Source organism: Ahaetulla prasina, chromosome 8 (genome assembly GCF_028640845.1).
Source record: "Ahaetulla prasina isolate Xishuangbanna chromosome 8, ASM2864084v1, whole genome shotgun sequence".
NCBI lineage: Eukaryota > Metazoa > Chordata > Lepidosauria > Squamata > Colubridae > Ahaetulla > Ahaetulla prasina.
In genome coordinates this window covers 64,004,584-64,022,420 of record NC_080546.1, presented here as the reverse complement: position 1 = coordinate 64,022,420, position 17,837 = coordinate 64,004,584, and the positions used below count along the sequence as shown (strand labels likewise).

Genomic DNA, 17,837 nt, shown 5'->3' with positions numbered 1-17,837 from the left:
TGATCTTGACAGACAACGTTGCTGCAAAGGCACGTGTCAATTGCCAAGGGGGGACCCATTCAAGGAGACTCATGGAGAAGTCCTTTCGACTCGGCAGATGGGCCGAGAGCAACATTCTCTCCATTCGGGCGGAGCACATCGTGGGGACTGTGAACACCCAAGCGGATTACCTAAGCAGGACTCAAGTGGACAATGCCAAATGGCAGCTCCACCCAAACATTTTCCTCGACATATGCAGTAAGTTCAGGACTCTGGCCATTGACCTCTTTGCATCGAATCTGAACCACCAACTACCTCGATATTATGCAAGGTTTCCGACGCCCAGGGTGGAAGGGGTCAACGCCCTTCATCTCACTTGGCTACCCAGCCTACATTATGTCTTCCCTCCACTGCCACTGATACCAGCACTAACTCGGAAGGTTATCTCCGATAAGGCAGAACTCATCATTGTGGCCCCGAATTGGCCCCGTCGACCCTGGTTTGCAGATCTTGTCAGTCTCTCAGCATCATGCCCGTGGAGGCTACCCTCAGGAAGGACCACCCTCTGCCAGGGTGCCGTACTTCATCCGGAGCCCCAGTGGCTCCAATTGACCGCCTGGCACTTGAGGGGGTCCTGCGGAAAAGCAATTACTCTGACAGGGTCATCTGCACCATTCAGGCATCAAGGAGCTGTTCCACAGTCAGACTGTACAATGCTACCTGGTTGACCTTTTCCCAGTGGTGCACGTCACACCAGGTTAATCCTCTTTCAGCTTCTGTTCCACAGGTGCTCGAGTTTCTACAGGATGGTCTGGATCGTGGCTTGCCCTAGAGCACCATCCGATGTCACATGGTGGCCATCTCCATGGTCTTGTCAGGTAACACAGGGGAGCCCTTAACATGGCACCCAGTCATTCAACAGTTTTTACGAGGCGCTGGTAACTTACGGTCCTCAACAGTTCACAGATCCCACCTGGGATCTGACTAAGGTTCTCAATGCCTTAACTGAAGCCCCTTTTGAGCCTCTCCGAATGACCACTGAAGGTGGCATTCCTAGTTGCGATAACATCCCTCGACATATTTCCGAGCTAGCAGCCCTTTCCATCAGGGAGGACCTCTGTGTGTTCCATCCCAACACCGTTGTCTTGAGACTGGACCCTTCATTCATTCCCAAGATTAATTCTTGGTGTCACAGGGCTCAGGAAGTAGTGCTCCCTAATTTCTATCCTAGGCCATCTCACATGTTAGAGTGACAATGACATACACTAGATATAAAATTTATATTAAAAGAACTGCCCCATCCAGGAGATCTGAGGCATTGTTTGTCTCCTTTTTACCAGGTTCCCTTGGGGCTAAGGTTTCTTCCTCGACCACTGGTCACTGGATTAGAGCTTGTATTGCCATGATTTATCAAGTCCAGACACTTCCTGTTCCCAGATGCATCACGGCCCACTCCACATGGAGTGCGGCTACATCTGCAGCCTGGGCCATGCAGGCCTCCCTTGAGGAGGTCTGTCAGGTGGCCACTTGGTCTACTCCTTCGCCCTTTATCCGCCATTATAAATTAGATGTTTTTGCTTTGGTGGAAGCATCCTTCGGAAGGAGAGGCTTGCAGCAGGTGCATCATGCGGGGGCCACTCCAGGCCCTTTGACATCTCGCCTTTAGGATTGCCAATAGCTTTGGTATGTCCCATGTCTGACTGATTCCACAGTCTCACTGGAGAATGGGGGTTGGTCCTACCTGAACGCTGATTCTCATTGGGACTGCAGCATCGGTCAGCCCCTCCCTTCCTGCTCATGGTCTGTTGATGATTTGAAGGAGTTTTTATTCCAGATGGAGACGTTTTCCTTTACCCTGCCTTTGATGAAGTTTCTTCCAGATGGAGATTTTCTTCTGACCTGTTTTCGCCAAAACTGGGCCCAACAGGAAGGAACAAGGGGTGTGGTAAAAAAACTATGACTCAGTCTCTAGGCAGATCCGGCTATAGCAACCCATGTTTGACCGATGCCACAGTCCCAACGAGAATCGGCATTCAGGTAGGACCAACGCCCATTTCCTGGCTTCAGCGTGCCTTATACACTGCCTAGTCAGCAAGAGTTTACTGCTAGCAATCTCTCTCAAGTACATGCGTTGTAATGCCTCGCAGCACTCTTTTGCAGACTGGAGACCCCTTGTGTATTAGCTGACTATCTTTCAGGGCAAGGATTAATAATAATAATAATAATAATGTTTTAATTTGTATACCGCCCTTCTCCCGAAGGACTCAGGGCGGTGAACAGACAGATAGAATACAAATATACACAATAGTTAAAACAACCCTTAAAAAACTGATTTAAATTTGCCCCAAAATTAAAATAATATACACCCCCATAAAATTACAAAAATTTAAAAACCCATCAAATTCAATTAAAATTAAAGGTAAAAATCAAGCTAGTCCAGCCATACGAAATAAATAGGTTTTAAGTTCGTGGCGAAAGGTCCTAAGGTCAGGTAGTTGTCGAAGCCCGAGGAGAAGTTCGTTCCACAGAGTCGGAGCCCCCACAGAGAAGGCCCTCCCCCTGGGGGCCGCCAGTCGACACTGTTTGGCTGACGGCACCCTGAGGTGTCCCTCTCTGTGGGAACGCACCGGACGATGGGAGATAGAGGCCGGCAGTAGACGGTCCCGTAGATAGCCCGGTCCTAAGATTAAGTTGGCTAAAGCCTTTTCATTTTTCCTCTGATCCCCACCATCCAGGACTGCTGGTGGATCAGTAACAATCGTCCACAACTCCTCCCTCAGTAGGTACATCTCCATTTTCACACTCCAGGAGGGGTAATTAGACTCAGTCAAGGAAACCGCCTCCCATTACAGCGACGGAGGCCATGCTGTCTGCTAACCACAATTAAAACCACTTACTCTGGTGCAACCTCACACTGGGATTTCTCTTTCTCTCTAGTTACTCACTAGTTACTATTCATTCTGGCCTTCTCTGGTCTGGGCCCATAACCTGTCAGAGTTTAGGCAGCGTAACTAGTATTCTGTGATAAATCCAGGAGCAATAACAGTACAAAGCACACAGAGCCTTTCTTAGATTAACAGTGGTTTTATCTACAATGACCTATACAAACATATACGTGGTTAAATACCTTTACAGCTACTGATACAATGGAGATAACAGGAACTGTCATACACGAGTAGAAGGCTTGAGGAAAAAGCTTTGAGGAGGACACTTTGAGGAGGAACACCCTCTAATGGCTTTATATATATGCAGCTTCTGGTCCATTCTGCTTCCTCATTCTGTTGCATCAGCTTCTGGCTGACAATGCTTACAACTCAGGTTACAGCTGTTAACTCTTTCATACCCGGACAACATCTTTTTTATATTGTGGTGACTAAAGTTAGATGCAGCATTGCAAGTGTGGTATAACAAAAGCTTTTAAACAAAGCTGTAAACAGACTAAGCAGTCTGTTATTAACACAGCTGCTTGCAATTACTGCAAGTTCGAGTCCCACCAGGCCCAAGGTTAACTCAGCCTTCCATCCTTTATAAGGTAGGTAAAATGAGGACCCAGATTGTTGGGGGCAATAAAAGCTGACTTTGTATATAATATACAAATGGATGAAGACTATTGCTTAACACAATGTAAGCCACCCTGAGTCTTCGGAGAAGGGCGGGATATAAATTCAAATTTAAAAAAATGGTATTAATACTTCACTTGATCTTGAGTCTGTCCCTCTATACAGCCTAGGATTGCATTGGCTTTTTTGGCTGCTGCCACATACTGCTGCCTCATATATAACTGTATATTATCACACCAGGATCCCTCTTAAGTTACTGGTATTGAGCCAAATTTTCCCTAGTCTGTACATGTACAAATGTTTTTTGTTGCCTCAATATAAAATTTTACTTTTGTTCATACTGAATTTCATTTTATTAGATAGTGCTCAGTTTTCAAGTCTGTCGAGATCCATCTGGATCTTTAGCCTATCTTCTGAGGTGTTGGCTATTCCTGCCAGCTTGGTGTTATCTGCAAATTTGATGAGTTCCCCTTCTATTTATTTATTTATTTATCTATTTATTTATTTATAATTACATTTCTATACCGCACCATCTCCCCGAGAACTCAGGGCGGTTTACAGCCAATTATTAAAATACCCACACCAATACAATATAAATATAATAAATAACAATATTTAAAAACAATTAAGAACAAATATTTACTGGCCGAATCACTAAAACGGTCAAAGACCGATTAAAACCCTTAAAAATTTCATTAAAATATGTCTTAGGCTAGTCCCGCTCGGTGAAATAGTAAAGTCTTCAGTTCACGTTTGAAGGCCTGGAGGTCTAGGAGTTGGCGTAATCCCGGAGGTAGCTCGTTCCATAGGGCTGGTGCCGCCAGAGAGAAGGTCCTCCCCCTGGGGGCCGCCAACCTACATTGTTTGGTCGACGGCACCCTGAGGAGGCCTGCTCTGTGGGAGTGCTCAGGTCGTTGGGAGGGAATCGGTGCCAGAAGGCGATCTCGCAAATACCCCGGTCCTAAGCCATGGAGCGCTTTAAAGGTGGTAACCAGCACCTTGAATTGCACCCAGAAGGCTACCGGCAGCCAGTGCAGGCCGCGCAGGATGGGTGTTATATGGGAGCAACGCGGTGCCCCCTCTATCACCCGCGCGGCCGCATTCTGGACTAGCTGGAGCCTCCTGGTGCTCTTCAAGGGGAGCCCATGTAGAGAGCATTGCAATAGTCCAGGCGGGAAGTGACGAGGGCATGAGTGACCGTGCGTAAGGAGTCCCGATCAAGGAAGGGGCGCAACTGGCGAATCAGGTGAACCTGATAAAATGCTCCCCTGGCGACGGCCGTCAAGTGTTCTTCTAAAGACAGCCGATCGTCCAGGAGAACGCCTAAGTTGCGCACTCTTCCCCTGGGGGTCAGTACTTCCCCCCCAACAGTCAGTGATGGCGTAAGCTGACTGTACCGGGACGCCGGAACCCACAGCCACTCAGTCTTGGAGGGGTTGAGCTGGAGCCTGTTCCTCCCCATCCAGACCCGCACGGCCTCAAGACGGCTTCCTTGGGGTGGTTCGGAGTGGAAATGTACAGCTGCGTATCATCAGCGTACAGATGATAATCCACCCCGAAACCACAGATAACCTCACCCAGCGGCTTCATGTAGATGTTGAACAGGAGAGGCGAGAGAACAGACCCCTGAGGCACCCCGCAAGTGAGGCACCTCGGGGTTGATCTCTGCCCCCCTGCCAACACTGTCTGCGAACAGTCAGAGAGATAGGAGGAGAACCACCGATAAACGGTGCCTCCTACCCCCAGTCCCTCCAACCGCCGCAGTAGGATACCATGGTCGATGGTATCAAAAGCCGCCGAGAGATCTAACAGGACCAGGACAGAGGAACATCCCCTGTCCCGAGCCCTCCAGAGGTCATCCACCAACGCGACCAAAGCCGTCTCGGTGCTGTACCCGGGTCTAAAACTGGATTGGAACGCGTCCAGATAGACAGTTTCCTCCAGGTATTGAGGAAGCTGATATGCCACCACACTCTCAACAACCTTCGCCAAAAAGCGAAGGACGGTATACATCTGGGAGGGCTTCTTTCATTCCCTCATCTAAAATCACTTCTGAAGATACTGAAGAGAACTGGGCCTAAAATGGAACCCTGGGGTACCCCACTGCCCACCTCCCTCCATGTTGATATAATTCCATTAGGATTACATGTTGAGTATGGTTTGTCAGCCATACAAATCCATCTGGTGGTGGTGCTGTCTATTCCACATTTTTCTAGCTTATGAAGAAGTCGTTTGTGGTCTTCATTGTCAAATGTCTTACTGAAATCCAAGTATATTATGTCCACAGTATTGTGCTAATTCACTAATTTAGTCACTTTGTCAAAGAATGAAATAAGATTTGTTTGGCATGATCTGTTTTTGGCTAAGGCATGTTTGCTACTATTTTTAACTTTGTTTGCTTCTAGGTGCTTGCAGGTATGTTGCTTGATTATCTTTTCCAGGATCTTCCCAGGTATTGATGTCAGTTTGATTGTTCTGTAGTTTCTGGATCTGTTCCCCCCCCACCATTTTTTGAAGATGGGAACCACATCAGCTCTTTTCCAGTCCTGAGGTAGTTTCCCTGTGCTACAAGTTTACTTAAAGACTCTCATTCAATCAACCATGATGCCTCTCAGTCTACAAACTTTGATATAAAGACAGTTTGGGTTCTTCCTCCCCTTATCCAGGATAGAATGTCTTTTGCATTCATTCTGTTGTCTTCAGCAAGCTTTCTTAGTTGTGCCTATCATAATTTCTCTCTAGCCAAAGCTGTTCTAAAATTTAATGCCTTTAATTCTGTAAGAAAGGCTTAGTGTCATCTCTGTTATGCAGTGTGGTTTAAAAACAAGCCATAATCTAACTTTCTGGAAAGGCTTGTCTATGAAACTATGTAGTTGAAAGATCTTTAAACAATATACAAATAAATCTGTAACTCAGGAATTTTCTATCTCTCACAACCCTCTGTAATGACACATGAATTTGTGTAACTCTCCCATGAATAAATAAAAAAGTGCCATGTGTTAATACTTGGCTGTATGACTATCAGAGTTGTATAAAAGATTAAACAAATCTTTGAAAGAAAGAGATAGCTAAAAACTTTACCATATTGTTTTCAAGAAAATGGTGTGGACATTTCCTTGAAGGCACCATCAATGAAATTCAACTTTAAAAGAGAGCTTATTGTTGTCATTGTGTCATTGTCTCTCTATGTTTGCTTCCAGTTCCATCTACCTCGGGGACACAGTTTGCAGAAACTTCCGTGCGAGAACGCATGAGAGAGAAACTGAAGGCTGCACGAGTAAGACGTCAGAAATCCCATTCCCAATAATGCCTCTCATAACACCTGATTCTTTGGAGAAATTACATTGGAGATTGTTGGTATATTTGAGATGCAATAGATAGGCAGAAGTATAGCTATGTGTAATTTTAAAGGAAGAAGAAAAATAATCTGTAGCTCAAGAAGAATCAATTTAATTCCATGGTTGAGGTCATTGAGAAGAACAAATTAGAATTGCCCATCTTGTTGCCTTGTGATGGAATTCTTATTTCACATCTTTTTTGATATCTTTGATTGGCTGGATGGAAGCAAAATATTGCTCAAGCCTACATTTTTCTTCTCTTTTGTAATGAACAGTTTCATTAGCAACCAGACACAAACCTGGCCCAAATTGGAATAATCAATGAAAAACATACAAAAATGGAAACAGACCTAATCTTGGCATGCTGGGGTTTTTATGGTGAATTTCTAGCAACTGAATAGGATTCTAAGGTGGTGGGAGTGGGTGCTGTGGGGTTGAAAAATTCAGTTTCTGGATTTTTGCCTGACAGCTGGTTTCAGAGTAATCCTTTTTACTGCTCTATGGTAGCAAAGAAAGATTTCATGAGAGTTGAAAATGAGAATTGAACAGCGCTAAAATTTCCCCATCTCTGAACAAGATCACTGCTGTTATATGGGATGGATCACTGAAATATGTATTAAAGTTCAGATCTGTTTTCTGAAATCCGAAATTCTTCCTTAAAGGCTTTATTAATAGCTTTTTCCTTTCTGGAGTATTTCTAATGTGCTCCTTCATAATTCTTATGCTTTATTGTAGAGAAAACCATAATTTTAATAAATAATGTAGTACAGGGATTACCAACCCCTGGTCCACTACTGGACTATGAGCTGTTCAAAACTGGGCCACCTCAAGAGGCGGGCAAACGTGTGTGTGCGGGCATCCCCCCTGCATCAGCAGCGGGCGAGCACATGCACATATACTCCATTTGCACGAGTGATGGAACCATCTCTCCTTCTGTCGTGTCTTCGGCTCTCGAGCCAGGCCTCCTGGCAGAGAGTGACTCAGAGAGTGAGGGGGAAGAGCCGACAGGGCTTCCTTCTGCAGGACCTTCCTCTCTGGCTCCGCTCCAGGTCCCAGAGGCAGGTCAGATGGAGGAGATGATGAGGCCTCTTTCTCCCGCACCTTCCCCCTCCCAGGCAATGCTTCAAGACCCAGCTGCTGACAATCAGTCCTGGTTAAATCCCAGGTATCGCAGAAAGGAGAGGCGGGAACAACAAAAGAAGGGGTGGGGCAGGCCTAGAGAGTGCTGAGTCACGGAGCCACACCCCACAGGGTATACAAGCAGGAGGAGTTGCTCTATAGCTTCTTGTGATGGACAAAAACTGACTCTTGGAAACTTTGGCTGCAATATTTCGAGACTAAGAATTTGGCTTCTGGATTTCTGTTTATTAACTGCAGTTACGCTGGCTTCTGAGGAGCTAAGAGAACTTGGCAGGCAATCGCAGGTTCATTGCCAGAACTGATATCTGTCGTAGGAATAAATTGCTGGCAAACATAGTCAACTCGCATGTCTTCTTGGTTGTGGTTGGGGGGGACAGAACACCTTCCCTCCCAGACTGGTCCACAAAGTCAGAAAGATTGGGGAACCCTGATGTAATATTTATTAGCAATTCCTTTTATTGTTTAGAAGAAAAAAGTTAATAATTTAAGTGTGCAAATATACAGATGTCTTTGAAACTGGTATTATATTAAAATAACTCATATTAGCAGACTAAACATCCTGAAATCCAAATAATCTTGAGGTCAGAAATCTGGGTCAAGAACTGGATTTTCTCTGGACTTGTGGCAGCTTCCAGAACTCCCAAAAGTGGTTTGTTTGATGACCTATTGAGTTTTTGTGTGTATTTGATCGGTCAGAGCTGCTGATGCAAAGTGATACATGATCCAGCACTGGATGAACCAAAGAACACAACAAAGTATCTGGCATTTGGAGTGGATTTGTCATTTTTTTTCCCTCTAATATTCAGGCTTCCCTTAACTGACATTTCTTGATAATAAAAGAAGTGGGATCTAGTGCTATGCACAAAAATTTATTCTTAAAAATCTTCTACTTTTCTCCGTAATATTTCCATTTTCTCTGCTTATTAAAAAATCTAATGCACGCTCATTTCTCCATCTCCTGGTAAGGCATAATTTAAAATATGTCCATAGTATTGACTACACTTATTTATTATGCAGAAAAAAAGAAGACAATATAAGTTAATTAATGCAATTTTTCCATATATTTTTGTAGATAGGTGATCATTTGTTGAGTGCAGTACAAAGAAAAGAAAGCAAGGTATCTGCAAGAGTGAACTTTCGTGATGTTGTTAGAAGAGGCAGACAAAAATCACAGGTGATGAGTGATGGCTTTTCAGTTTATTGTGTGATTATTTAAGACTGAATTATGAATTGAGTATGGTTAAAAAAAATACCCTTGAACATATGTGACCCTGAAAAACATAAAAATATATGGTAATTATAAATAATGAGTCTTAAAGATTAGGAAATGATCCAGATACATATGATTTATGCACCATTAGCTACGTTTAGCTTTTTACTTCCAAAGTTGAAAGATGAGGGGGATTGTTGTGATGTAACTCCATGACCCACAATGCAAAAGGAGAAGTTATGCAAGATGTGATGCCCAAAATCACATGTCCAAGATGCCCAAAATCGTGACATATTTTTCCTTTCTTCCATTCATATCCATAGATAGAAATCTGCTGATGAGTCACATTATACGGCACGACTGAAGAACTGGTTGCGGCTTGGGAACGGGCCGCGGCTGGGGCTTTGGACCGTGTCGTGCCTTTGCGGCCTCTGACCCGGCGCAGATCTCAATTGGCTCCCTGGTTCTCCGGGGAGCTGAGAGAGATGAAACGCCGGAGAAGACGCCTAGAGAGTGTTTGGAGGTCCAGCGTTCCGAGGCTGATCGGACACTAGTGAGGTCCTTTACTAGGACCTACCTAGTGGCAATGAGGGAGGCGAAGCGTTCCTACGTTTCCACCCTCATTGCGTCGGCAGATAACCGGCCGGCCGCCCTGTTTCGGGTGACCCGTTCCCTCCTTCAACAGGAGGGACGGGATGACCCCCTGCAGGGACGAGCCGAGGAGTTTAACGGTTATCTATACGATAAAATCGTTCAGCTTCGTGATGGCTTGGACCATGATTGCGATGATTCAGCCGAGGTGGCAGAGATGCGTCTTGTTGAGGTTATTTGGGATGAGTTTGATTCTGTGGCTCTCGAGGACGTGGACAGGTTGCTGGGGAGGTTGCATGCGACTACATGTTTACTGGACCCGTGTCCTTCCTGGTTAGTACTGGCTGCTCAGGAAGTGACACGAGGCTGGTTCCAGGGGATTATAAATGCTTCTTTGGTTGAAGGGGTTTTCCCCACCGCCTTGAAGGAGGCGGTGGTGAGACCTCTCCTGAAGAAGCCTTCCCTGGACCCAGCTATTTTGGGAAATTATCGTCCAGTCTCCAACCTTCGCTTTGTGGCGAAGGTTGTAGAGAGTGTGGTTGCATGGCAGCTTCCCTGGCACCTGGAGGAAGCTGTCTATCTAGACCCGTTCCAGTCTGGCTTCCGACCCGATTACAGCACGGAGACGGCTTTGGTCGCGTTGGTGGATGACCTCTGGAGGGCCAGGGATAGGGATTGTTCCTCTGCCTTGGTCCTATTAGATCTCTCAGCGGCTTTTGATACCATCGACCATGGTATCCTGCTGTGCCGGTTGGAGGGATTGGGAGTGGGAGGCACCGTTTATCGGTGGTTCTCCTCCTATCTCTCTGACCGGTCGCAGACGGTGTTGACAGGGGGGCAGAGGTCGTCCTCGAGGGACCTCACTTGTGGGGTACCTCAAGGGTCGATTCTCTCGCCTACCCTGTTCAACATCTACATGAAGCCGCTGGGCGAGGTCATCAGTGGTTTCGGGGTGAGTTATCATCTGTACGCTGATGATACTCAGCTGTACTTTTCCACCCCGGACCACCCCAACGAAGCGGTCGAAGTGCTGTCCCGGTGCCTGGAAGCCGTACGGGTCTGGATGGGGAGAAACAGACTCAAGCTCAATCCCTCCAAGACGGAGTGGCTGTGGATTCCGGCACCCCGGTACAGTCAGCTGCACCCGCAGCTGACTGTTGGGGGCCAGTTAGTGGCCCCAAAGGAGGTGGTTCGCAACTTGGGCGTCCTCCTGGATGGTTGGCTGTCCTTTGATGAACATCTGGCGGCCGTCACCAAGAGGGCTTTTTACCAAGTCCGCTTGGTTCGCCAGTTCTTCCCTTCCTTGACCGGGATGCCTTATGCACGGTCACTCACGCTCTGGTTACGTCTCGGCTGGATTATTGCAATGCTCTCTACATGGGGCTGCCCTTGAGGTGCACCCGGAGGCTGCAGTTAGTCCAGAATGCAGCTGCGCGAGTGGTAATGGGAGCCGCTCGTGGCTCCCATGTAACACCACTGCTCCGTAGTCTGCACTGGCTTCCTGTGGTCTTTCGGGTGCGCTTCAAGATCCTGGTTACCACCTTTAAAGCGCTCCATGGCTTAGGACCCGGGTACTTACGAGACCGCCTGCTGTTACCTTATGCCTCCCATCGACCCGTACGCTCTCACCAAGAGGGCCTTCTCAGGTGCCGTCCGCCAAACAATGTCGGCTGGCGGCCCCAGGAGTAGGGCCTTCTCTGTGGGAGCACCGACGCCTGGAACGAACTCCCCTGGCTTACGCCAAGTGCCTGATCTTCGGACCTTTCGTCGTGAGCTAAAAACATATTTATTCACTCAAGCAGGACTGGCATAAATAGTTGATTTTAAATTGGGGTTTTAGTGATTTTAAATTTTTAAATTTTTTAAATTATCGGCCGTTTATTAATAGTTTCTTTTAATTTCTTTTAATTGTATATATTCTGTATTTTATTCCGGCTGTACACCACCCTGAGTCCTTCGGGAGAAGGGCGGTATAAAAATCTAATAAAATAAATAAATAAATAAATAAATAAATAAATAAATAAATAAATAAATAAATATAATGTGCTCCAAAAATGTGGAGTATATTTTGGTGGTGAATATAAAACTCTAAAACCCTGTACAGCAGTGGTTCCCAACCTTTTCTTGTTTGAGGCACAACCTTTTCTTGTTTGAGGCACCCTTGGAAAGCCTTTCAAAAGTTCCCGGCACCCTTATAAGGAAATAGATATTTAAAATCTCTGTAGCTCAAAAGTTCCCGGCACCCTCAAAAGATCTCACGGCACCCCTTAGTGCCGCGGCACACTGGTTGGGAACCACTGCTGTACAGAAATAAACATCCTCCAATATGGAATATGGATTGAGAAGTGGTGTTTCAAACAGAATAGAGCTGGAAGGACCTTAGAGGTCTTCTAGCCCAAACACCACCTCAATACAGGAATACTGCTATCATGTCACCCCTAGTCCTTTTCTCTAGACTAGCCAAACCCAACTCCTGTAACCATTCTTGATATGTTTTAGTCTCCAGGCCTTTAATCATCTTAGTTGCTCTTCTTTGCACTTTTTCCAAAGTCTCAACATCTTTTTTATAATGTGGTGACTAAAACTGGATGCAGTATTCCAGGTGTGGCCTTACTAACAATTTATAAAGTGGTACTAATACTTCATGTGATTTTAATTCTGTGCCTCTGTTTACACAACCAAGGATTGTATTACCTTTTTTGGCTGCTGTGACATTGCTGACTCATGTTTAAGTGATCATCCACTAGGATTCCAAGACCCCTCTCACAGTTACTGTTTTTGAGCCAGGTTTTGCCTAATCTGTACTTGTACCATTGGTACTTGTACTGTTGGTTTTTCCTGCCTAAGTGTAAAAACTTGATTTTCTCCATATTAAATTTCATGTTGTTGGATGGGGCCGATTGTTCAAGTCTGTCAAAATCTTTTTGAATTCTGAGCTTGTCTTCTGGGGTGTTGGTTATTCCTGGCAGCTTAGTGTCATCTGCAAATTTGATGAGTTCCCATTCTATTCCCTCATCTAAATCATTTATGAAGATAATGAAGTGTACGGTTTGTCAGCCGGTTACAAATCCATCTGGTGGTGATGCTGTCTATCCCACATTTTTCTAGCTTACCAAGAAGTAGGTTGTGGTCTACTTTGTCTAATGCCTTGCTGAAGTCTAAGTATACTAAGTCCACAGCATTTCGCTGATCTACTAATTTAATCACTTTGTCAAAGAATGAAATAAGATTGGTTTGGCATGATCTGTTTTTAACAAATGCATGCTGGCTTTTAGTTGCAACCTTGTTTCTGAATGTTTGTTTAGGGTCAGTGTTACATTTCAACTCAATTTTTGTATTGCCTTCAACAGGGCCTGGAAAGATTAAAGCTTTAAGGGGGTAGTAAGAAACTTAGATAGGGTTCAGAATTAAAGAATGCTGGTTTTGGACACTCAACAGTTCAAAAGAGAACTTTGAATGAAAATTGGTATATGTGTGCAGAAACATTTGCTTTTGAGAAGAGTGCTTGATGAGTAATGCTGAGAAATGCATAGTTACTGTTGTAATTCTCTATGAAGGAAAAACAGTAATCTTTTTTAATTCTATTACAGAGTTAGCTCTCGAGTTGTATTATTTTTTTTTTAAATTACTTTTCTTCATTAGATTCAGATGGATTATCCTTCTTCTGAAGAAGCCTATAATTTCTTTACTTTCAATTTTGGCCCTGAGGAAGAGAATGTAGGAGATGACGGTGAAAACAATGAAAAGAATGCATCAGATCTAGATAACAAGGGCAGGGAGAACCAGAAATCTACACTCAGCAACCAGGAAGAACAAGAAGAGAATGAAATGGTAATCATGAAGAAGCATGTTCACATCTTTTAAAACAAATATGTAGTTGACTGATTACATTTTTTTGTAAACGAAATTTGGAAGTTTGTAGTTAATATCATGCCTCTCCCCTTCTCTCTCCATTGATGTACATAGGGTATCATATCTTGAGACATTGAGTCCTAGATTACATATAATAGAGAATTTAAGCCAAAGATGTTGAAAAATTGCTTATTTGTGGCTGAAATCACCAAGTTTGTTAAGGTCAAACATTTTTTGACATATATATCCTTTACAGCTACAGTAATCGTATTTAGAAAAAAGTTGAATTTTATGCTTTTCACTTAGAAAGAAAATTTCTTTACTTCAAGGGAATATTTACACTGGGTTTTATATGTAGTGAGTTAAACAAGGTAGTCAGCATCACATAAGGAATATCAGTAGGAAATAGTGTAGCTTCTCAGTTTAGTGTAAAGATAATTCTAAAATAAATGAATGCATAGTGCTACAAAATGCAAGAATTGTGTGATGAAAATCATGAAGCATTTACTGACAGATTCTGAACAACGTAACTGCCATTTTTGTACAGAAAAGTTTTGCTGTTACTCACTGCTAAGACTCATGCTTTACACTTCACCGTACACACACACACACACATGTATATGTGTCTGTGTGTATTTCTGTATTCTGACATTGACTCCCAGAATTCCCCAGCCAGCAAGGTGGTTGATGCTAGGTTATAACTTCATGCTGGTGGGGAATTCTGGAATTTAATATCCACTCATATTAAAGTTGCCAAAGTGGAAAAAAATTTCTAGATTAATTTGCCAGCCTGGCCCCATACGAGGTAGAAATAATAGGGTCTGCGTTCTCTTACTTGGCATTATTTTCAGAGGATTTGTTTTATTTGTTTTATTACTGGCACTTCAATCCTGAGACTCTAAAGAGGATTGGAAGCTTATTTTTTTTATCTCAGTCATTTTTACATATTTCAGCAATGGCCAGATGGGTATCCATGTCAAAAATAAAAAGAATAGAGATTGTGTATGTTACTTATAAATTACAGTTATGAGAAGCATGTATGTATATTTGAGTTAGGTTGAAATATAAAATTTTAGGCTTAACAGCTGTGTTACAGTACCTCCTGAAATTGTAGTCAATAATAGTTATCAGTAGTCTAATAATGGTACATAAAGTTTTCTAGAGATAATCTTCAAACATTTGGCTTCCGGATAAAGATGATTCTTTGTTGCAAAAATGATTAGAAATAATTTTCTTTGCAAAAACTCCTATGATTGCAAACCTGTAAATCACAGTTATGTTGCAATTGAGTTCTGATTGAAAACGTTTATGTGGTAAATACAGGATGAAAAGGAACATCTTTTCCATGATAAAGGGAATGATGGCGTATTTGTTATTGAACAGACATATCAAGATTTCTTAGAAATTAGACCTGCAGAATATGAAAGCTATTCTGGAAAGCTGCAGAAAGAGAAAGATACTTTATTTATTCCCAGTATGTTAAGAGGTATGTTGGCTGGAATTATTTTGAAATTTTGTATAATATAGGTTAATTTATCAGATATAGCGCTCTGTCTATCTATCTATCTATCTATCTATCTATCTATCTATCTATCTATCTATCTATCTATCTATCTACCTACCTACCTACCTACCTACCTACCTACCTACCTACCTACCTAACTAACTAACTAACTAACTACCTACAGTAGTGGCCAAAATTGTGAAAACCTTTTGGGAAAAGTGTATTTTCTAAAACTAGCTAATAACACCACTTTTCTTTTGAGTAGTATCATAAAATTATATATCAATGGAAAGATAATTTAATCAAGAATGTAATGCAATAACTTTTATGAAGGATTTGTTATTAGAATAGCAGTTACAATATAAAGAAGAAAAGTGAAACACGTAGAAAAAAGGAGATATATAAAAATTATCACCATAGAAAAAGCGAGATATACAAAAATTATCACATCAGTTAATGCTTAGTTGTGTAACCTTTAGCATGAATTACGGCCTTACAATGTCTTCCCATGGAATTTATTTATTTATTTATAATTTATTTATTTATAATTTAATTTCTATACCGCCCTTCTCCCGAAGGACTCAGGGCGGTTTACAGCCATATTAAAAACACAGAATACAAACAACAAATTTAAAAACAGAATTAAAATGAAATATTTAGTAGGCCAAATCAACTAAAACGGTCATAGACCGACATAAAACCCATTTAAAATTACAATTTAAAATGTGCCAGTCCCGCACGATGGAATAATAAGGTCTTTTTTTTTTTTTATGAAAAAGTTTTACAACAATTAAATTTTTCCTCCCCCTCCCCCTCTTTCCCCCCTCCCTCCAACCCCCGACTTCCCGGAGCAAACACAAGGTATAGTTCAATAAAACAAACAGTCATACATTAAATTTTTAAAATCTAACACAATTATAATCCTTCTCTCACATAACCTGACTTCTTCCATTAAAATCAAAACAACGTCCTTCATTCAAAGGCAATCTGAAATCTGAATAATAAGGTCTTTTTTTTTTTATTCAAAAGTTTTACAGAAAATTTTTCCCTTTCCTCCCTCCCCTCCCCTCTTTCCCCTCCTCCAACCCCCGACTTCCCGGAGCAAACACAAGGTATAGTTCAATAAACAAACAGTCATACATTAAATTTTTAAAATCTAACACAATTATAATCCTTCTCTCTCACATAACCTGACTTCTTCCATTAAAATCAAAAACAACGTCCTTCATTCAAAGGCAATCTGAAATCTGAATAATAAGGTCTTTTTTTTTTTTATTCAAAAGTTTTACAGAAAATTTTTCCCTTTCCTCCCTCCCCTCCCCTCCCTTCACAACCCCTCCCCGACTTCCCGGAACGAGCACAAGGTATAGTTAAAAATAAAACAAACATATGCTAAAAAATTTTCATCCCAACTTAATTATACCCCTACAATCATCAATTCCTAACTTCCCCCGAAAACAATCAAAAATAATACATCATAATCATTCAAAAACAGTCTGATAACTCTTAGTCTGATATCTACTTTGAATATAGTCAATCCATTTTTTCCATTCCTTTAAGTATCTTTCTTGCGTATTGTCTTTCAAAAAGGCTGATATCTTCGCCACAAATTGGCAACTTTCAATATCCATTCTTCTATTGTAGGTACTTCTTTTTTCTTCCAGTATTGTCCTATTAGTAATCTTGATGCTGTTATTAGATTTAAAATCAATTTAGTCTCAATTACTGTACAGTCTGTAATAATTCCCAACAAAAAAAATTGCGGCAGGAACTTTATCTTCTTTTTCAAAACATTTTGTAAAATCCACCAAATTTTTATCCAAAAGGCCTTTATATCCTTACAAGTCCACCAAATATGAAAATATGTAGCATCATCACAATTACATCTCCAACATTTTGCTTGCATATCTGGGTACATACACGATAATTTCTTAGGATCTAAGTGCCATCTATAAAACATTTTATAAAAATTTTCCCTTAGATTCTGTGCTCATGAATTTAACATTTCTAACCCAAATTTTTTCCCAAGTTTCCAATAATATTGGCTCCTGAAAATTTTGTGCCCACTTTATCATACAGTCCTTTACCAAGTCCCTTTCAGAATCTATTTCAAGTAACACATTATACAATCTCTTTATATGCTCCTGAGACTGATTTCTAATTTGCTTTACCAAATTTCCCCTCGTTCTGCTCTATACCAATTTTCTGATCTTCCTTCCATCTAGCACGTAGTTGCTCATATTGAAACCAAGTATAATTTTTCCCTTCTTCTTTTAGTACGTGCAGAGATTTTAATTGCAAATTACCTCTTTCAGTATACAAAAGATCTTTATATGTAATCATTTCCTGATTCTGTTCTATATTTATATTCTCTATTGTATGTCTAGGACTTGCCCATATAGGAACCTTATAATTTAGTTTGTAAGAGTATTTTTTTCAAACACGCAGAAGAGCAGTTCTTAACACATGATTTTTAAAGGCCTTATCCACTTTTTTGTCATAAATTAAATATGCATGCCATCCATATAGCAAGTCATAACCTTCTATATTCAAAATTCTTTCCTCCGTTAAATTAAACCAATCACTTATTGCAGAGAGAGCAGCTGCTTCATAGTATAATTTAAAATTGGGCATTTTTAAACCTCCCCTTTCCCGGGAATCTT

At 42.1% G+C, this 17,837-nt stretch overlaps 1 protein-coding gene across 16 annotated transcripts in view; it reads left to right on the top strand.

The window, feature by feature from the left end:
• Positions 1–17,837, top strand: part of CC2D2A (coiled-coil and C2 domain containing 2A) — a 300,925-nt gene that overhangs the window by 63,148 nt on the left and 219,940 nt on the right. For 10 of the 16 annotated variants that reach the window (XM_058192299.1, XM_058192308.1, XM_058192307.1 and 7 more), the window contains 4 exons: positions 6,740–6,816; positions 9,090–9,191; positions 13,461–13,649; positions 14,994–15,156. In XM_058192299.1, the coding sequence (XP_058048282.1) occupies positions 6,740–6,816; positions 9,090–9,191; positions 13,461–13,649; positions 14,994–15,156 (531 nt within the window). Of the gene's footprint in view, positions 1–5,944; positions 6,091–6,739; positions 6,817–9,089; positions 9,192–13,460; positions 13,650–14,993; positions 15,157–17,837 lie in introns of those variants that run through there. The other 6 variants (XM_058192301.1, XM_058192302.1, XM_058192304.1 and 3 more) reach the window with 4 other exon arrangements.